This window comes from Rhinatrema bivittatum, chromosome 17 (genome assembly GCF_901001135.1).
Source record: "Rhinatrema bivittatum chromosome 17, aRhiBiv1.1, whole genome shotgun sequence".
Classification (NCBI taxonomy): Eukaryota; Metazoa; Chordata; class Amphibia; order Gymnophiona; family Rhinatrematidae; genus Rhinatrema; species Rhinatrema bivittatum.
The window spans coordinates 1,954,656-1,974,981 of record NC_042631.1 but is presented as its reverse complement, the minus strand read 5'-3'; the positions used below and the strand labels follow the sequence as shown (position 1 = coordinate 1,974,981).

General features: G+C 41.2%; 1 protein-coding gene across 2 annotated transcripts in view; it reads right to left on the bottom strand.

Annotated features, from left to right (window-relative positions):
* Positions 1-4,924: 4,924 nt before the first annotated feature.
* Positions 4,925-20,326, bottom strand: part of CHST1 (carbohydrate sulfotransferase 1) — an 82,620-nt gene continuing 67,218 nt past the window's right edge. For both annotated transcript variants that reach the window (XM_029582215.1, XM_029582214.1), the window contains exons 3-4: positions 12,285-12,428; positions 4,925-9,611 (exon numbers count right to left, since the gene is read on the bottom strand). In XM_029582215.1, coding sequence (XP_029438075.1) covers positions 8,309-9,568 — 1,260 coding nt within the window. In that variant the 5' untranslated portion in view covers positions 9,569-9,611; positions 12,285-12,428 and the 3' untranslated portion in view covers positions 4,925-8,308. The remainder of the gene's footprint in view (positions 9,612-12,284; positions 12,429-20,326) is intronic.

Sequence of the window (20,326 nt, the reverse complement as noted above, 5' to 3'; positions counted from 1 at the left end):
TTTCATGTTATACTCCCTAGCAGGAGGATTATAACAGTATTAAAGCCATACCTGTTCATGTAACAGATTTTGGAGGGTTGCAAAGCTGGATATATATGTGTATCCTCTATTTACAAGGTGCCGTGAGTATGACCTTTTGCTTAAAAGGCCAAGTGCAACCTTTTTTTCTGCCTCACCCAAGTGCATGTTTACCTGATATGAAAGCTCCGCTGGTCTTTGTTCTGCACTGGGAGGGGATATTGAGTATCCCAGGAATTATTTAACTTTATTGCAACTTTTTTATTGAAGGAAAACACACAGAGAAAGCAGTGACATTATTGTTAAATCAAAATTGCCATGATCTTTTTTGTTTGGGGAGAAGAAATTATCACAGAAACACCACAGCTTCCACCAATACAGGCATCAATCTGACAGGGCAGACCAACAATACAAAGGAACAAACAAGAACAAGCCATCCCTTGAAAGACAGAATTATTCAACATAAAATCTATTCATGAAACATTTTAGATTAATTCCAATTCATAAGTTAGTATTGATTTCAACATGTTCCTCGCTACATAGTGCAAAATACCCTATTACTTTGTTCTGGAAAGCAGAAGAAACATATATTATAGGTTTATAGATAAAACATGTTTGTTCTCTTTTACTTTAGGGATTTACATATATGATTGGTATTCATGAGTTGAGGATTTTGTGGTATTCTACACTTTCTGGAAGGAGTCTTGAATGCTGAGGCAGGAATCCTGACACCCCCCCTCCCCCCACCTAAATAGTCCATTAAGTTCAGCGCTCCTTAACCTGCCATAAACTGGAGGTTCATCCTGGAGGTTTGAAAAATAAATTATTATAATACATACTTTTATTTTAAAACACTTTGTAGGATGATTATAAAAGTATTAATGACCTCCTAGGTTGGCCATGGTTTCTGGTAGGTTAAAGAACCTTGGTTTTATATCTGAGTTTTAAATAGCTAGTAAAAACTCTTTGTTAATTATTTGTTCAACCTGATTGAATCAAAGCATGAATCCAACTGGGAAGTGTTACTCCTGTAGTCCATCAGGCAGGGCCAGATTTACCATTGGGTAAGCTAAGCACAACTCTAGAAGAACCTGAACCACATTGGGTGCTGTGGGTTAAAGATGGGTAGGTTGGCTTTCTAATCAAATTAAGGTAACAGTAAAACAGAATTTGTGGTAAGGTTGGGAGGCCCTGTGCTTCAGCATGAAGGTAGCACAATGATCCTCTTCCCCCTTCCTCCCACCAGTGCAGACGATGCTGAAGTAAAGGAAATCCAGCCCTGCTTGCATGTCTCAAAATGAGGATCAGTCAGCAGATCTAACTGTAATAAAGGAAGCCCCTTTGGTGAAAAACCAAATATGGGAGCATGCCAGAATCATAAGGTTCATCACTTACTTTGTGTAACTTTTAATGATCATACTGATGGTGGTAATAGATCACTGGATGCTTCATTTAATCAATTCTTATGAAATTTCAGATAAAATAATGGTGGACTATATCAACATTAAATCAATACAATTGGATTTAGTACATAGAGGCTTAATTAGGGCCTAGAGGAAGAGTGAACAACTCCAGGCATCACCTTGCACTTATCCACATTAAATTTCATCTGCCATTTGGATGCCCAATTTTCCAGTCTCACAAGGTCTTCCTGCAATTTATCACAATTTGCTTGTGATTTAACTACTCTGAACAATTTTGTGTCATCTGCAAATTTGATTATCTCACTCATATTTCTTTCCAGATCATTTATAAATATATTGAAAAGTAAGGGTCCCAATACAGATCCCTGAGGCACTCCACTGTCCACTCCCTTCCACTGAGAAAATTGCCCATTTAATCCTACTCTCTGTTTCCTGTCTTTTAGCCAGTTTGCAATCCACGAAAGGACATCGCCACCTATCCCATGACTTTTTACTTTTCCTAGAAGCCTCTCATGAGGAACTTTGTCAAACGCCTTCTGAAAATCCAAGTATACTATATCTACCGGTTCACCTTTATCCACATGTTTATTAACTCCTTCAAAAAAGTGAAGCAGATTTGTGAGGCAAGACTTGCCTTGGGTAAAGCCATGCTGACTTTGTTCCATTAAACCATGTCTTTCTATATGTTCTGTGATTTTGATGTTTAGAACACTTTCCACTATTTTTCCTGGCACTGAAGTCAGGCTAACCGGTCTGTAGTTTCCCGGATCGCCCCTGGAGCCCTTTTTAAATATTGGGGTTACATTTGCTATCCTCCAGTGGCGTACATAAACAAACAAGGAGGAACTCGGAAACCAATTTTCTCTTCTTATGGACAGAAAAGAATCTTCAATAGATTTTGGCACTTTATATTGTGGGGAAAGAAAACATTCAAGCAGATTTTCTAAGCAGAAATTTCCTAGATTTAGGCAAGTAGCAGCTGAGCGATGAGGCGTTGAGGCGTTATCAGAAAATAATAAAAAGATGGGGTACTCCTCTGATAGACTTCATGACAATTCTTAAGAATGCCAAAGTAAAAATTTTACAGTTGACACACAGAATACATCGAAGGAATAGCTGCACTAGTAGAGATATGGCCAAGAAGAGTGTTAATATGTCTTCCCACCTTGACCCTTGATAGGATGCATTCTAAAGAAAGTAGAAAAGAAAAAAGCTCTTGTAATACTAGTGGCCCCAGACTGCCTAAGGAGATCTTGGTATGAAGATGTAATGAGATTAACAAGTAATCTCTTTGGTTTGCCGGCGTATGCGGTGTCCTATGACAGGGTCCAATATTAATGGCGCACCCTTCTCCATTCTATCTTATGGCACGCGTCTCGAGAGGTCAAAGGAAAAAAAAAAAGACTATGATATATACTCTCCTAAGGGCTAGAAAGAATTCAAAATCTTTGGAATATATTTGTGTATAGAATTGTTGTGAAGCACATTATAAAGTTTCATTGGTATCCTCAGCACGAGCAGAAATTTCAGATATTTTAATATTTTTTTCAGAAAGGTTTAGACAAAGGTCTAGCATATAATTCTTTAAAAGTTCAAGAGGTAAAGTGAATGGCACTTCAGTGGCTTCCTATCCAGATGTCACTCGATTTTTAAAAGGTGTAAAGAGATTGTGATTTCTTTTTAAACTATGTGTACTACAATGGAATATAAACATTATTCTAAAAGCTTCATATCTGCTCTTTTGGAATCCATACAACAGACTTTTAATTAATGATCTAACTCTGAAGACAGTATTTTTAGTTTCAATCACTTCAGTAAGACATGTATCTGAAATACAAACCTTATCATATAGAGATCTATTTTTTAAATTTACCACAGATTTGGTAACAAACTAGTTATCTTTTTTGCCAAAAGTAATCTCCTCGTATCAGTTAAATCCATTAAGTATTTTGTTAGCATTTTCAAAAGAGGAATGTAAAGGGAAAACTAGATCCTTAAAATATCCAGATGTACCAAGATATTTAGAAATCACATATCCTTTTGTGAACCTGATAAATTGTTCATATTATTTGGAGGTCCCTACAAGGGTGAAGCAGCCTCCAACACAACCATAGCAAGATGGATAAAAGAGACAATTACTTCACCTTATATGTTGAAAAGCAGGCAGGTAGGCCCTAGAAATAGTTAGCAGGCTAGTGGCTATGAATCAGGTAAACCTGGGTTCAAATCCCATTGCCAGTCTTGTGACAATATGCAAGTTACGTCACACTCCATTTCCTCAGCTACAAACTTACCATAGGACTTTTCATTCCTCTATAAATATATATAGAATGTAATATATTTAGATATAGATATATAGATATATATATATATATATAGATATATATAGATATATAGATATATATATATACAAGCCGTTAAGCCCGTTAAAACGGGCTACATCCCTCTGTCTCTCACCTCCCCCTCATTCTCTCTCCCCTCACTCTTCACCACCCCCTACCTCCCTCCCTCACACTCACCCACTCCTCCCCACCCTCCCTCTCCTCCCACTCAGTCCCCTCCCTCCCACTCAGTCTCACTCACTCCCTCCCTCCTCTATCCCTCTCCCTCCCTCCCTCTCTCTCAGTCCCACTCCCTCCCTCCCTCTCTCTCAGTCCCACTCCCTCCCACTCCCCTTCACTCAGTCCCCCCCCAACTCAGTCCCAGTCCCCCCCCACTCAGTCCCAGTCCCCCCCACTCAGTCCCACTCCCTCCCCCTCTCACACTCCCACTCCCACTCTCTCCTCCCCTCTCACTCAGTCCCTCCCTCTCTCTCTCTCCTCCCTCACTGCTGCCACCCGTCTTCGCCGCTGCGGCCCTGTCTCTTACCTCTCCCTCATTCTCCCTCTCCCCCTTCCACTTACTCACATCCCTGACTCTCACCTCTCCCTTATTCTCACTCAGTCCCTCCCTCCCAGTCCCTCCCCCTCACTCAGTCCCTCCCCCTCACTCAGTCCCTCCCTCCGAGTCCCTCACTCAGTCCCTCCCTCCCACTCCGTCCCTCCCTCTCACTCCGTCCCTCCCTCTCACTCTCTCTCTCCGTCCCTCCCACTTCCTCCGTCCCTCCCTCTCTCTCTCGCCTCCCTCCCTCGCTACTGGCCGCCCGCCCGCTACCACTACCGCCACCGCCCGCTACCGCTACCGCTACCGCTACCGCCGCTGCCGCTACTGCCGCCGCCCGCTACCGCTACCGCCGCGCCCGCTGCCGCCGCGCCCGCTGCCACTACCGCCCGCTGCCGCTACTGCCGCCGCCCGCTACCGCTACCGCCGCCGCCCGCTGCCGCTACTGCCGCCGCCGCCGCTGCTACCGCCGCCCGCTACCGCTACCGCCGCCCGCTACTGCCGCCGCCGCCTGCTGCCGCTACCGCCGCCATGTTGGTTTGTTTTTTTTGACGCTGCCTAAGACTGACGTGCTCGCCCGCACATGCGCAGTAGAGCTGCTCTCTACTGCGCATTTGCGGCACGTCGGTCAAGCTTCGTTTATCTAGTTAGATATATATAATATAAATATAGCGGAATGATGAGCTGCTACTAGAAAAGGGGTGGGAGGAGCAATAGTGTGCATAGGACTTTTCATTCCTCTATAAATATATATAGAATGTAATATATTTAGATATAGATATAGATATATATATATAGATATATATAGATATATATATAGAATATAAATATAGCGGAATGATGAGCTGCTACTAGAAAAGGGGTGGGAGGAGCATAGTGTGCATGGCCACATCGTGCTCATGCTTTTTCACCTGCCGCACACCATTGCCCCCATAGCACCCCTGCAAAAGGTGTAGCTTTTTCTGGCGTGATTACCAACGTTATCGCCCGCAGCGCAACCGGCCACCAAATTATTTTAAGAACATAAGAACATGCCATACTGGATCAGAGCAAGGGTCCATCAAGCCCAGCATCCTGTGTCCAACAGTGGCCGATCCAAGTCACAAGTACCTGGCAATTTCCCAAACACTGCCCTACCCCTCCCCTTCCCTCATTTAAATTATATGGCCTTGTTGTAGTCGTTATCGCGTTTTGAAAAATGACCCTGTTAGATTGTAAGCCATCAGGGTACAGAGAGAAACCTAGAGTACCTGACTGTAATCAGCTTTGAAGTGCCTGAAGAAAGTGGAATATAAATCAAAACTAATCAGGGCCCATTCATCAAGAGTTCAGTCCTCATCTTAGGCAGAAGTAGGAGCTGCTCAGCCTGCAGAGATTTGTAAAGCAGTCACATTCTTTGACTAAATATTACCGAATGGAAGCGGGGCTAACATTCATCCACCCAGAATAGTTGGACTTTGCTACTTCCCAATCATTGTGGACTGATGTAGCAGAAAGCAAAGGAAGAAAAATTAAATCTTACCTGATAATTTTCTTTCCTTTACTTCTGCTACAACAGTCAAGAAACCTACCCAGGAAGCAAATGAAAACGAATATTTCTTTATAGTTAATTTAAATTTTGGAGAGGGATCTTCTTCTAGAAAAGTTTTTACAAATTATTATAATTAATTTTCCTGCCTGTTTGAAGTTTTAAATCTGCTTTGTCAGAAGATTACTGGCTATACCTGTTCTGTACTTCAAGCAAACAAATAATAGTGATCTCATTAAAAAAAGAGAGAGAGAGCACCACAACCCAATTGTTCTGGACTGGTGTAGCAGAAAAAGGAAAGAAAATGTTCAAGAAAGATTTAATTTTTCATAAATTTGGTTTTCAGACCAAACATATGCAAATAACTGTTTGTCATGAATCTCCTGAAGCCCTCCCAATCCATTTGCAGCTCCTGCAGACTGAGGTTCCCTCACTCACTGTGACCTCCCAAAGGTGAAACCAGCCCATCAGAGGACATGTTTTGCTTCTTCCTTCGTGGGCACTACCTCTCGCCTGCCCACGAAGGCAGGAGAGAGGTAGTGACTTGTTTGTTTTGTTTTTTTGTTAATGATCAGTGGTATATGCACACTGCTAACAAGATGTACTGGGGGTATCTTTCTATGTCTTGCAGAGTTTACTGGGGACTTTTCGCAGTCTGTGATTGTAGTGCTCCACAAGTTCATGTACACAACTTGTACATTTCATATTTTAAGGATTTCTGGAAGGGAATGGAGGGGTGCAAGCTCTGACTGGGCACTGCTACTCACATTTCTACTGGTCCACCAGTAGAAATGTGGGTATAAGAGACATTTGTTTCTGGTCCTATAATACCCATTCCAAATGTTGTAAAGTTTCTATTGGGGCATTTTTACATTAAGGAAACACTATTTGAACCTATTACTATCTGTGCAAAATTTCCCACTTACTTCCCACAAACTCTTCTGAAAAGTGGCACTCAGATTCCAGACTGCTCTAGAGGCCATTACACATACCAAACAAATTCCTAGCTAGAACTGGAAGAAGTGCAAGTGCATCTTCCATGCATGAAACATTTTAAAGCAAAGAGTGCAGGTAGGCACTCATAATACAAAAAGGTGTACAATTACATCCTGATGCAAAGGATGGTTATAAGTGGGCATACACTTAACCCAATATTGGCAAATAGCAGTGTCAGGAGGTGCAAGGGGTTCATCTAGCTATGATGCCTTCGTGCTGAATATCAAGAAAGATAGGTTATCTACTTGCAAAAGAATAATAAAAAAAACCAAACAAACTGAAGTTAATGGACTAGGCCAATGATTAAATCTAAGGCAATTGAAGGCCATTGTCTTTCGGGCCAATAGTGCCTATTATGAAGAGCTGCTATGAAAAACGTTTCTGTTGTATGTGCTTGTGGGTCCTGATATCTGTGGGCATACCCAGGGCTGTCTCCTTCATCGGGACAGATCTCTACTTCCCTGAAAGTAGCACATGAGTTCCTACACTAACGGTGCCATCTACTTTCCACACATGGAATTAAGTGTCACTGAATAGGTTGCGGGTGTTGTGTTTTTATTGGACTATTTTAGTACATCTGTGACAAGCTTTTGAGAGCTTTTCTCCTTTCATCGGGTCAGTGCAGACTAAGTTAAGGATAATGATGTCTGGATGTCAATTCAGTAGCCTTATTGGTAAATTGTAGGCTGGATTACACAATCAGTTTGTTTTCAAAGTTTCAAAGAGGATGGAATACATGGGCGAGGGATAATGAAGAATATGGAATTAGATTGCTTGGGTACGTTTTCACTTGGTATAGTTGTTAACTTCTATGTGTCTGTTTAGCTGACTTTGCAGTTATAGGAAGATGTATGTCTCAGGCATCACAGACAACAAGGTAACAGTTGTGGAGAAAACATTTTTGCAGGTCAGACCATTGGTGATTTTCTTTCGGGTTACCAATCCAAAACCCATTGGGAAAGGTGGAAGGTGGAGGCTGCTGGTCAAACCTAAAATGTACCAGTATATTGGACCAACATCATCTGATGTTTGTTCTGAACTAATCTGATGAAGAGAGCATAGCTTTGGAAAGCTACTCACAAATCTATTTAGTCCAATAAAAAATGTCTCATCTACAACTTGATTTTTGTACTTTATTACTACATGTGAGTAGATTAACATGGCAACCATGTGTGAAATAAATACATAAATATATCCTTTCCATACTGTGTCTTGATTTTGTTTAAGTTTGTAAACATAAGCCTCTCCCCAAAGGCTGCCTTGGGGTCTTCAGGTGCCCTAAGGATTTGTGCTCTTTTGCCCACCATTCAGTTTCCTTCCCATCATCCCTCAGGAGATTCTTCCCCTGAAGAAATAGTGCAATGTTTGGGAGAACATAAAGGAAAAATAAGGCAACAGTTACAACTTTTTATCAAAAAATAGTCCATTCCCCACTTCCACCCCCCTCTCAAAATGATCAGCATTAGAAAAATGGTGAGAAGGATCTCTCCTCCACCAGGGTGAAGGACAGGTTTTTCAAATCCTGGGGGGAATTCACTGTTTTGTAGCCCAGCTGAGCCAAGACCTCCTGGCAGGTATTCTGGATGAACTCTACAATATCATAGGAGAGCGTCAGTCTCCAGTTCTCAGCGGTGGCTGCGGAGTTGCGCAAAGTCCCATACTTATGTTTGACTGAGGTGTTGTCTGCCCTGGTGTTGTTCTCTATCCAGCGCTCTATGCTGCTGTCCATAGAGATTCCCAGGAAACTGTAAATCTCCTCTGTTTTCTTCATGGGGTTCCTAGCCAGATCTTCATACCTTACTAGCATGTATTTACCCTTAAGCCACAATGGCCTGTTCAAACCAGTGGAGACAGAGTTTAGGTAGTCCTCGCAAACGGCAACAATCTGGCTAGTGTCCAGGTTGTATGGTTTCCTGCCAGTCGCTCTCCAGATCCTCCAGAGCCTGTAGGTGTCTCGGAAGGTTTCACTCCTGGATGCCAAAATGCCACGAGGGTCACGCACCAACTGGATGACTTTCAGGTTCAACCTGGGGTCTTCCACCAAAGCTCTGAGGTCACTGACCTCAGGGACCCTAACTGTTTTTATGGCTACATGTTCATGGTCTTTGCATGATTCTGTGGCCAGAGTTAGATTCAAGGTGCCACATTTTTTAATACAGTTTCCTTCTTCCATGTGAATATCAACAGGCCCCAGGGCCTCACAAACAGGAGGGGAGCAGAGTGCCTTGCTGGCCCCCCGCCGAAACAGCTTGTCTGTCGTGTGGTTCACGGGTTGGGGTTTGATGTAGTTCTCCAGAAAGTAGAGATCACAGTCATAGAGGCTCCTCAGGAGATCTCTGCCTGCTCCCAGCACTATGCGTCTATCGGTGATGCCTCCTCCTTGAGACGCCTTCCGGATCAAGGCATACTGGACATGGTAGAGAGGTTCAAATAAATAGAAGATGTCAAAGTGTTGGTTAAATAACTGTCCCACAAAGGAGGAACCACTCCGTGTGGTAGCAAGGATCAGAATGTGAGTCTTCCTGGAGACATTAGAAACCAGTGATGGGTTCTCATCACGGACCCGGTCTACAAGTTCCACGTCCAGCACTGGGCTGCAGTTGAGTCGATTAGGAATAGAGCAGAGCCAGAAGGTTTTGGCTGTAAAGGTTCGAATTGCTGTGTACTGAATAGCAATTGATGCCAAAGCTAATAAGAGGACAGCCTTCCAGGAACATTGCATGGCTGAAAGAATTCATGGAATATTGCTGCTGTCTTCTTAGAACCTGTTGTGAATAAAAAGATGTTTCACATTGTTAATTATGAATTATAGGCAACTGAACAAAAAGCCATAATAAGACACAGTCAATCCCCCTCTTCCTGCCCCTTATCAAAGGGAGCCTTAGTGCAGTGTCTCACCAAAGCTGTATGTACTAACAGGAAATGGTGCGTGTGCCAGAATCTTCTCCTGTCCCTAGTGACTGTCGCACAATGGATCTTGTCAGCACATCCGTGCAACAGAAGCTTCCCTATGATCAGATCCAGTGGGAATCACATTATACTTGAGGGTCAAAGAAACCAGCAAGCCAAGCTTGGCCAGTGATAACGTCCTTTGGTCTCTGTGGGGTCCTGTGCAGCACTGCTGCAAACCAAGTCCACAGCTCCCATTTTTCACATTCATTACCTCTTTGTCTTGTCTGTGTGTCTTGACTAGATTGTAAGCTCCATGGAGCAGGGACTCTGTCTTATGTGTGTCTGTATAGCACTACTCACATCTTCTAGTGCTATAAAAATGATTAGTAGTAGTAGATTTCAGCCTCTGGGTTGTCTGACAGCTTTCCAGGAGCTACTCCTTTGACATGGTAGTTTTCAATTCAATTTCCTCTCAGGAACTCATAAATAAAATATGAAATGTGAGACATGGATAAAGTTGACTAAAGGATGTGGAATGACCCTTGTGCTGTGCTGTTCATCTCATGCCATCCCACTCTGCACAGCGGGATTCATGGTGAGGTGACAATGAGCAGGCAAAGGAAGTAGAGATTTCAACAAAAAGGCTCTTCCCCCGTCATCCAGGGTGACCATATCACTAGGGAGAGGCTGGACCACTACTGCATTTCCACCCATTGCTTGCATAAATAATTATAATTGCATGGACTTAGCTTCTGTTTTGTATGACAGTTGAACTACAAATTCCTGCATGCAATGAGAGTTAAACCAGGCCTGGATCATTCTCTCCCTACTGACACTGCATTATATAATAACCTTACCCTCCTTTCCATGCAAGCCTGAACAGAAGTTTGTCACATAGCTAATGATATCATTGTTCACAATGATGTCATCAGAGTGGTGATACGGTTTTATTCTTTTCAGAACTTCTGTCATGATTTTACAGCTTCATGGTGGATGACAATCAGAAACTTATTTTCAGAAAACCACGTAATCAGTCTCAATTTCAGGAGCTCTGAGGAAACATTAGAGCTCTGTTTACCCCTCTAGCCCACTCCCCTTCAAGAAACCTGCAGGGAACAGGAGAGGAGGATGAGTTTGGAGCACACATCGCAGGCAGGGTTAGGCAACTCCGGTCCTGGAATGCCACCAACAGGTCTGGTTTTCAGGACATCCACCATAAATATGCATGAGGTATATTTGCATACAGTGGAGGCAATGCATGCAAATATATTTAATGTATATTCATTGTAGAGATCCTGAAAATCAGACCTGTTTGTGGCTCTCCAGGGAGAAACTAGAGAAGGGCTGCAACACACACAACTCAGTTTGCAGCTATAATTCCAGGACTTGGGGCTCAGCGGAGGGTAGCAAGCGGGTGTACAAATTAGGGAGTTGTGACTTATGAGGGGGTGGGATCTACTTGCTAGGTACAGGGAGGGAGGAAGGGGAAGTATACTGGCATCATCCCTGGAGAGGAGAAAACGTTGGAGGTGTTGTGGGGGGCCGGTGGGGGTGGAAGAGAAATCTGATATGCTTTATTCCTCCACCCACACCCAATAGCCAGCAATCTCAGAGTGACCACAACTCAAATGTTCCCAGATATGTTGCCACCTCACCCCAGATCAGGCCTTATAGGTTAACATAGTAATGACAACAGAAAAGGACCAAATGGTCCATCCAGTCTGCCCAGCAAACGTCTTGTGGTAGCACCTGCCACTCCTTCTTGAACATTTAGACAGTGCTGACATGTTTTGCTTTGGACTTGGAGGTCCTTTGATTTAAAATTGGGTAAAGTGCAGCAGTTATATTTTTAATGATTTTGTTGTATATGTGTATTGTATACATTGTTGTTTTGTGCACCATTCCAGTTAGCTTTTGCTGAGTATATGGTTTATAAAAGTTGGAAATAAATAAATAAAATGAGAAGCAGTCTTGTACTTTTTCCCTTACATCTGCGTATCAATACCCCAGACTGTAAAAGTCAGAGATCACGTTGTTTGTCGACTGAATCAAATTCTCCCACCACCACCACCACCACCATCATCAAAGCAGAGAGCGATATTGCAGTTGGGTCAAAAACATCAAGGCTTATTGGTTAAGGGTAGTAATCCCATGCCTTCTGCTAAGAGTAGTAACTGCTGCTCCGTGCCGATAACCCCCATGCTTATCAGTTCCCCTGGTCTGTAAAAGTCGGGACCTTCGGTTGTTGTCTGAATCCCCCTTTTCCCCTGCTGATGAAGTGGAAGGCAATGTTTCGCTTTCATCAAAAGCATAAAGGCTTATTGGCTAAGGGTAGTAACCGCCACACTAATAAGTTACCCTCATGCACCCTTTCTTCAGTTCCATCCTGATCCAGTCCTGGTTTTACACCATCACAGGCATGAGGCTGTGCATCTCTATGCCTGCAATGGGGCAAGACCTGGATTGGATGGTAATCGTACAATGAACTAACTCCTGATAGTAAGCAAATGGAAATACTTATTGGATCAAGTTTCTTTCTTGCTCACCATGGATGGTGAAGGCCAATGGACCTTGCTCCCAGTGACGAAGCAGTAGCAGCTGCAGTTGCCTCAGTATCCTGTAATCCCCTGGGTCAGGTGAGAAACAAAAGAACTATGCTGTGGAAAGAGTGACGAAGCCAGGCCCTGCATCTGAAAGGAGAGAAAAGACAAGGTGAGAGAAAATAGGGAGAATGCAGGTTAATCCTAGATACTGTAAGACCATTTCCTCAGCAGAGTCCATCAAGCGGAGAATGTGAGGAATGGTGGAAGGCAATGGCTATGTCCCACAGAGCCTGTGCATTACAGAGAGACGATGCATTATAGAGAGGCCAGAACCAATATAATGGATGCATAGCAGAGGTGGGCCCTATAGAAGAGGTGCAGATGCTGCTGTACTATATGCCTGGAACAGCCTTCTTGAGCTGATGTGCCTTCGTCCTCTCTGGCCATATTCAAATCTCACCTATCTGAGGCTGCCTTCAAATCTTGAAATGTAAACTCTGGTTCTCTCTAATCATAGCTGTATTGATTTTAAGCATGTTTTCTCTAAAATAAATAAAAATTCATGAAATGTCTTATTTGTCTGAGTATTGTTAAGCGCCAAGCCATGATTATGATGCTTATCCAGGGATACAAGAACACTTAGATTTTGTAGAAAGTATAATTTTTTATTGAGCAATATAAGTATTCTTGGGAGATGCTGGATGCCATTCCTCTGACAAACTGACCACCAGCATCTTGTTGTATACATGAACTGATCCTTCTTTTATAGGTAAAATACAATACAGTACTAGATCAGAAATTCTGTATGTGCGTGACCACCTAGAGAATCATTTACATAGATTGTCATGTCAACAGCATGATAGGTTATCCCTAAACTACCTTGATTATTTCTCCAAGGTGGAGCCCATTTACCATCACTCTTTAGAAAGTCCTTTGTTCTGTTAGAATCTTGCTGGTCGGGGCAATTATCACATCTTAGGCTGAGTTTACAGATGCCCTGTTAATGGTGCCCCTGTAATGACAGTCTAGCCTGAAGTTCCAACCGTTGCCTTCTGCTTTTGTGACCCTATAATTAGGCATCACAAAGTGTCGCCAGCTTCAACTGCTATCCAGGTGTCCTTGGAATTCCTCCAGGTCAGGCTCAGTAAGGCATTTAAAGTTCACATAGCCAGGAAGGCTAAGATAGCAGAGGATTCTGGGTCAGTTGCTGTCTCCATGTTGGTCTCAAGCTCAGGCACATATATTATTTCCCTCTTGTGCCACTCACAAATGGCAAGAGTGGCTCACCCAAGTTCCAGAGGGGAGGACAGAACCATAAGAAGTGATTATGAGAGTAGGATTAAATGGTCAATTTTCACAGTGGAGTACCTCAGGGATCTGTACTTGGAGTGGAGCTTTTCAAGATATATATATATAAATGATCTGGAAAGGAATACGATGAGTGAGGTTATAAAATTTGCGGACGATACAAAATTATTCAGAGTAGTTAAATCACAAGCAGATTGTGATACATTACAGGAGGACCTTGCAAGACTGGAAGATTGGGCATCCAAATGTTAGATGAAATTTAATGTGGACAAGTGCAAGGTGTTGCATATAGGGGAAAATAACCCTTGCTGTAGTTACATGATGTTAGGTTCCATATTAGGAACTACCACCCAAGGGAAAAGATATAGGCATCATAGTGGATAATACTTTAAAATTGTCGGCTCAGTGTGCTGCAGCAGTCAAAAAAGCAAACAATGTTAGGACTTAATAGGAAGGGAATAGTTAATAAAACAGAAAATGTCATAATGCCTCTGTATCACTCCATGGGTGAGACCGCACCTTGAATACTGTGTACAATTCTGGTTGCAACATCTCAAAAAAGATATAATTGCGATGGAGAAGGTACAGAGAAGAGCTACCAAAATGATAAAGGGGATGGAACAGCTCCCCTATAAGGAAATGCTGAAGAGGTTATGGCTGTTCAGCTTGGAGAAGAGATGGCTGAGGGGGGATATGATAGAGGTCTTTAAGATCATGAGAGGTCTTGAATGAGTAGATGTGAATCGGTTATTTACACTTTCGGATAATAGAAGGACTAGGGGGCATTCCATGAAGTTAGTAAATAGCACATTTAAGACTAATCGGAGAAAATTCTTTTTCACTCAACACACAATTAAGCTCAGGAATTTGTTGCCAGAGGTTGTGGTTAGTGCAGTTAGTGTAGCTGAGTTCAAAAATGTTTTGGATAAGTTCTTGGAGGTGAAGTCCATTAACGGCTATTAATCAAGTTTACTTAGGGAATAGCCACTGCTATTAATTGCATCAGTGGCATGGGATCTTCTTAGTGTTTGGGTAATTGCCAGGTTCTTGTGGCCTGGTTTGGCCTCTGTTGGAAACAGGATGCTGGGCTTGATGGACCCTTGGTCTGACCCAGCATGGCAATTTCTTATGTTCTTATTATGGCAAACGGACTAAAATGTGTAGGCTAACAACTAACCTTTTGTGTGCATTGTGATCCCTCTAGATCCCTATTAAAGTAAATGAGACTCATAGACACACATTCTCTAGTTAACAAATTATAGCATTGTGACTAAGTTTCATTAGATATCCGTTAGCTCTATAGTTGAGCTGCAAGGATGGCTGCATTATAAAGAAGAGAAAACCTATAATAGCAAGACCACATATGTTATCTTTCAGAGTCAAGTAATTACATAATAATGTTGTAACAAGTATAAAGATAAGAAAAACAGAGAGACCAGTATGAATGTAGATTTTTCTCATATAATTTATACTGGGCGAGTCTCCTCAAGGAGTACAGTCTCATAATGAGAGGCAGAGACAGGAGTGGAAAAGTATAAAACAGAAGAGGAAGAAGTGTGAATATATGACAAAAGAGAAAGAAAGCATTGATAACAACAACAACCAAGGATAAGAATCACAAAAGTGGCAAACAGGGATATAAGCAATGTAAATAACCAGGAGAATGAAGGAAGCCAGGAAAATAAAGAGAAAAACCAAGAGTCAGCAGAAGAACTCACACTGATTTGTGCATACATAATGTGGGACAAGTTACAAAAGTGTTCCAACGCATAAAACATGTTCTAGTCATAGGTAGAATTGGGACTATAGGTAAACAGAAGTGTCACACTACTAGAAAACATCTTTGAGAGGTTGTAAACAGACTCTAGGTAAATAACCTGATAGGTAGTGTTACAGGAAGAAATGCCCAAAAATGTATACAGGGAACTCATAGCTCATAGTAGAAGGGGAATATCCAAATTTAGTATGTTGGTTAAGGTTAGGAGCAGGGGGAATAGAATATGAAGACCAGGAATGTGATTACCATAAATGCAGGCTGCAGAAGAAGAAATAAGGGAAAATACTTGTGTAGAGGCACCAGCAGTAGGGCAAGCAAGAGAAGGCTGAAACAGAAGGCATTCGGTAGTTGCAATTAGCTGCATTTCTTACAGCAAACAGAACAGTATATATTTGACATACACTGACATGCAATCCAGCAGGCAGAATTGTACATCCCTCTTAAACCTTAAATCACTGCTGAGACAAAGTTTACAACAGGGAAGGGAAGATCCAGAGAAAAAGACAGGTGCGCAAATAATCAAAAACTCAAGGGAATAGAAATATTTGATTTACACCAAGACATATCACACTGTAAAGTGGCAAGCAGTGGAGCAGGGTGATTGGTTAATGTGATCAGACTAGTTTTCATAGCTAAAAGTAAAGGAGAACATATCAAATAATCATCTACCTGACTCAGCAAGTAAATGCATATACGCATTGTAGTGTATAGGACTGGAAAATGCTACAAAACGCTTGGACTGTAGGGACTAATAAAAAAAAAACTGCATTAATTCAGAGTGTATCATTAACTTGAAAATCTAAATAGTGGCATCTGCAAATAGATATATAACTAGATATTGACTAGGTATATCATAGAAATATTTGTGTTATGACAATTAGTTATTACATGTCATATAAAGGTACTGTTATGGATTAAAGCCTAATATAAGAGCAAAACAAATTCAAATTAATCAATGAGAAAATTCCATCATGAAATAACTCCCTGCATCTAGTAATCCCTACATATAATATTACTAATCTGCATAATGTTCCCATGCAATACTCAGAACCACAAATAACTTAGGTACTCAGACATTACATAGAAACATATATCTCACTGACCTGACACACAAATTCATTCATTCTTCAGGTGTCATGACACACAAATAACACATAAAGACAAACAATAATTAACATATATTTAAGATAAAAAATTTGACCCAAAAGTGTTTGGATCGATCCAAAATAAAACAAAAGTCAAAATTAAAATCTATTTAAAAATGAAAAAATCAAACGGGGAAAGAATGTAATCTTCAAGCGTTACATCCCACATGGCAGAGAAGGCTTTATGTTGTCAACCTGGAAAAATATAAAATCTGGCATACAACAAAATTAAGGTAATGGTTAAAGTGAAATTACAGCTTCATTGAAACTAAACATTCTGATATGCCTTAATTCAGCAAACAACGGTCATGAAGCTACTTTCTTGTCTCTATTGTTATGCCTCTAGGAGTAACTACCAGAAGTTGTTGTGTGAGAGCTGCTCTCCATCTGCAGATCTAAAACCCCTTTTGTTCCATTTCCTAAGGTGATAATGTATAAGAGAGAAACATAATCTAAATCAGCATTTATGGTTGAATTATGCTGCAAGTTACTGCTATACCCATCACTAAACCATGGCATGGAGTCCTGTATTTCTGAATTTGAGATATATCTGTTATTAGAACATGACAAATTTTTTCAATTAACAAATACTTTAGCATTGATTATATGTATATAATTTAGTTTCTCTTTTTTTTCTCTGGTATCTGTTTAATTAAATAACTCATATTCTTAGTCTATTTTCTTCTCTTACACATTACCATATCATAACTCACTCCAGCCACTCTTCTAAAAGGAGAGCTCCTTCAGTTCATTTTTAAAATCCTTAAATCTTGTATGAGTCTATTAAAATGTCTGAGGACTGGTTTATATTAGTGCTTTGTAAGATGAAATTAATCAGAACAAATTGGTGCTGGATAAGGTAACAAATAAAGGCTCTAATCCCTTCTTCAGAATAATTTTTGTGTAGCTCTTCATACTTAAAAGATCCAAATAGAAGCATTTTAACTCTCACCAGAATTAAGCAACATTCTTACTCCGATTTTGTTTTCTGCTGCAAAGAGGAGTGAATTCCTGAGGGTGGGGCTACTGCTTACGGTAAACCAACCAGTCTTACTACAGAAGCAATATTAAAGCTGATCAAATATTTTACTTTACTCTTCAATTAATAGTTTATTTATTGACAAAACACTTTACACACCAACATCTGACAGAACAGATATCTTGTTAACCTGTAGAAATAAAATCACACATACAAAGAAAAATGTGATTCATCTTTTAAATCTAATCGCATGGGAAGACAAAGACAGCTACCGGATACCTTTTCATTTCTAACTAAAGTAGGAAACTACTGTGAATATTTTACCTAACTTAAAAAGAAAGAAATCCTAATCTGTTCTAACCACATGTTGAAAAACAAAACAATCCATCCAACAAAGCTATCCATCCCAAAAAAAAAAGTGTTTAATAGAATGCAAATGATGTTCAAAATGAAAAGCAGCAGCCTGATCAGTAAATCAATAGCAAGGTCCAATCTATGGAAAAAGGATCTCGTACAGGTAAGGGCATCAGATCAATAGACTGTGCAGTGCTTCTTTATTCTTTTTTATGTGGGTGTCAAATGAACTTTTTTAAAAAAAGAGAGAAAAAAATCTCATCATTTGCATCTATTGTAAAAAAATAAGAATTACATTTCCCAAAATGTCTAGCAGGAACTAACAAAGGTGTGCATTATTAAGGTTCTTCCTCTCTTTAAATAAGAGTTAATTAACACTTGCTATATGGGACCCACTATATAAATGTTCTGTTACCTTGCTGTTACACCATGAAGAAAGCTGATTTTGAAATCATTAAATTAAAGCATAAAAAATAAGAATAATGTAAAGCAGGTAGATCACTGGACTTAAACTAGTGATTCTGGTGCTGTACAGGGTATTGATTGATGCTCTTACCTGTAGGAGGCCTTTTTGCCATATATTGGCATTGCTACTGATTTATTGATTTGAGAGCTGTTATTTTATTACTGCTATAGATCCCTGCACAGAAACTACAAAGCAGCAGAATCCATCAGCAAAACACAGACAGATCCTCACCAAATACAGAATAAGGGATCACCCACTAGAAATAGAAATATGCAGACAAAAATTGAACTGGAAATCCCAAGCAGCCGGACTCTGCATGCAGTGAGAAATAAGAGACTTCAATGCATTTCCTCCTGGTACTGTGCAAAATACAACAAAGATATGAGACGCACATTCCCTAAAACTTGCGCACGCCAGCCGGCTGCCAAGCCAGAGGACTCAGGAACGCCCCCAGCCTCGCATTCGCACCGCTCCGGACCACTGCCCCGCCCCCGGCACGCCCACTTTTGAAAGCCCCGGGGCTTGTGCGCGCCGCCGAGCCTATGCAAGGGTAGGTTTTTGGGGGTTACGCGCATATCCCTTTGAAAATCTACCCCTAGAAGAACAGGAAAATAGGGCATCCCAGTAGAGAGGTTACAATAATTGCTCAAATAGCCCAAGTGCCTTTAAGTAAAAAGTAGACAAAGGAGAACAGTTAACTGATGAGCAGGTTATTAATACAAACCAAAAACATACTTTGTAATGTCTGCATGCTAATGCTACAAGTCTAAAAAATAAGATGGAAGATTTAGAGTATATAGCACTGGATGAAGAGAGAGAGATATAATTGGCATTGGGAAACCTGGTGGAAGGTTTGCCAATGAGTGTCTGTGATATTAGGGTACAAACTACATCAGAATGATAGAACGGATCAAATTGGAGTGGTGGTGCTATTAACAAGGACATTGCGTCAAAAGGATCTGCAGAAAAAAATGCAATGTTGAATATTTATAGATAGAAATTCCAGGTGAAAAGGGGAATAAAATAGCAGGAGTGTATTATCATCCACCTGGCCAGAATGAACAGACAGAGAATAAAATGCTAAAAGAAATTAGGGAAGCTAACAAAATGAGCAGCACAGTAATAATGGGTGATTTCAATAACCCCAGTACTGACGGGGTGAATGTTACATCAGGACATTCTAGAGAAGTAAAGTTTCTAGTTGAAATAAATGACTGCTTCATGGTACAAGAACTAACAAGGGGAGAGCTATTTTGGACCTGATTTGATATTTGATATTATTCTTTTCCAAAAAAATACACCACTTCTCATTTGATTCTAGAGCACTCTTCGCCTATGTTTCAGCCCTCACTAAACCACCTGGACCGTGCATCCCAGACGACCAAGCTCTTACAAAAGCAGATGAGCTGGCCAACTACTTTGACAACAAAATTACCACTCTCGTTGCCCCTCTCAAAGGGACACCCCCGCACACTAACGTCACCAGCTTCCATAGCTCTCAAGCATCTACAGCATCCGCTCTTCAACCCAACACTCACACACCAGAGCTCACATCCCTCGAACCCACGTCCACCATGGAAATAGCAAACATTCTTAAGAAGATAAAACCATCTTCTCACCCCTTGGACCATATCCCATCAAACCTCCTGAGCTCCATCCCTGACATCGTAGCCAAGCCACTCACAGATATCATTAACTGCTCTCTCGCCCAAGGCCAAGTTCCCAATCAACTCAAGTCTGCAAGGCTCAAACCTCTCCTCAAAAAACCCAACCTTCCCACAACAGATCCTGCTAACTACAGACCTATAGCAAACCTTCCTATGTTAGCCAAAATTATGGAGAAAGTGGTCAACCGACAACTTTCGGAATTCCTCGATGACAACAATATCCTCACCAATAACCAATTTGGATTCCGGAAGAATAAGAACACCGAATCACTATTAACTACTCTAGCTGACACCATCATCTTCAATCTTGAAAAAGGCCATCCTTGCCTTCTCGCACTCCTGGATCTCT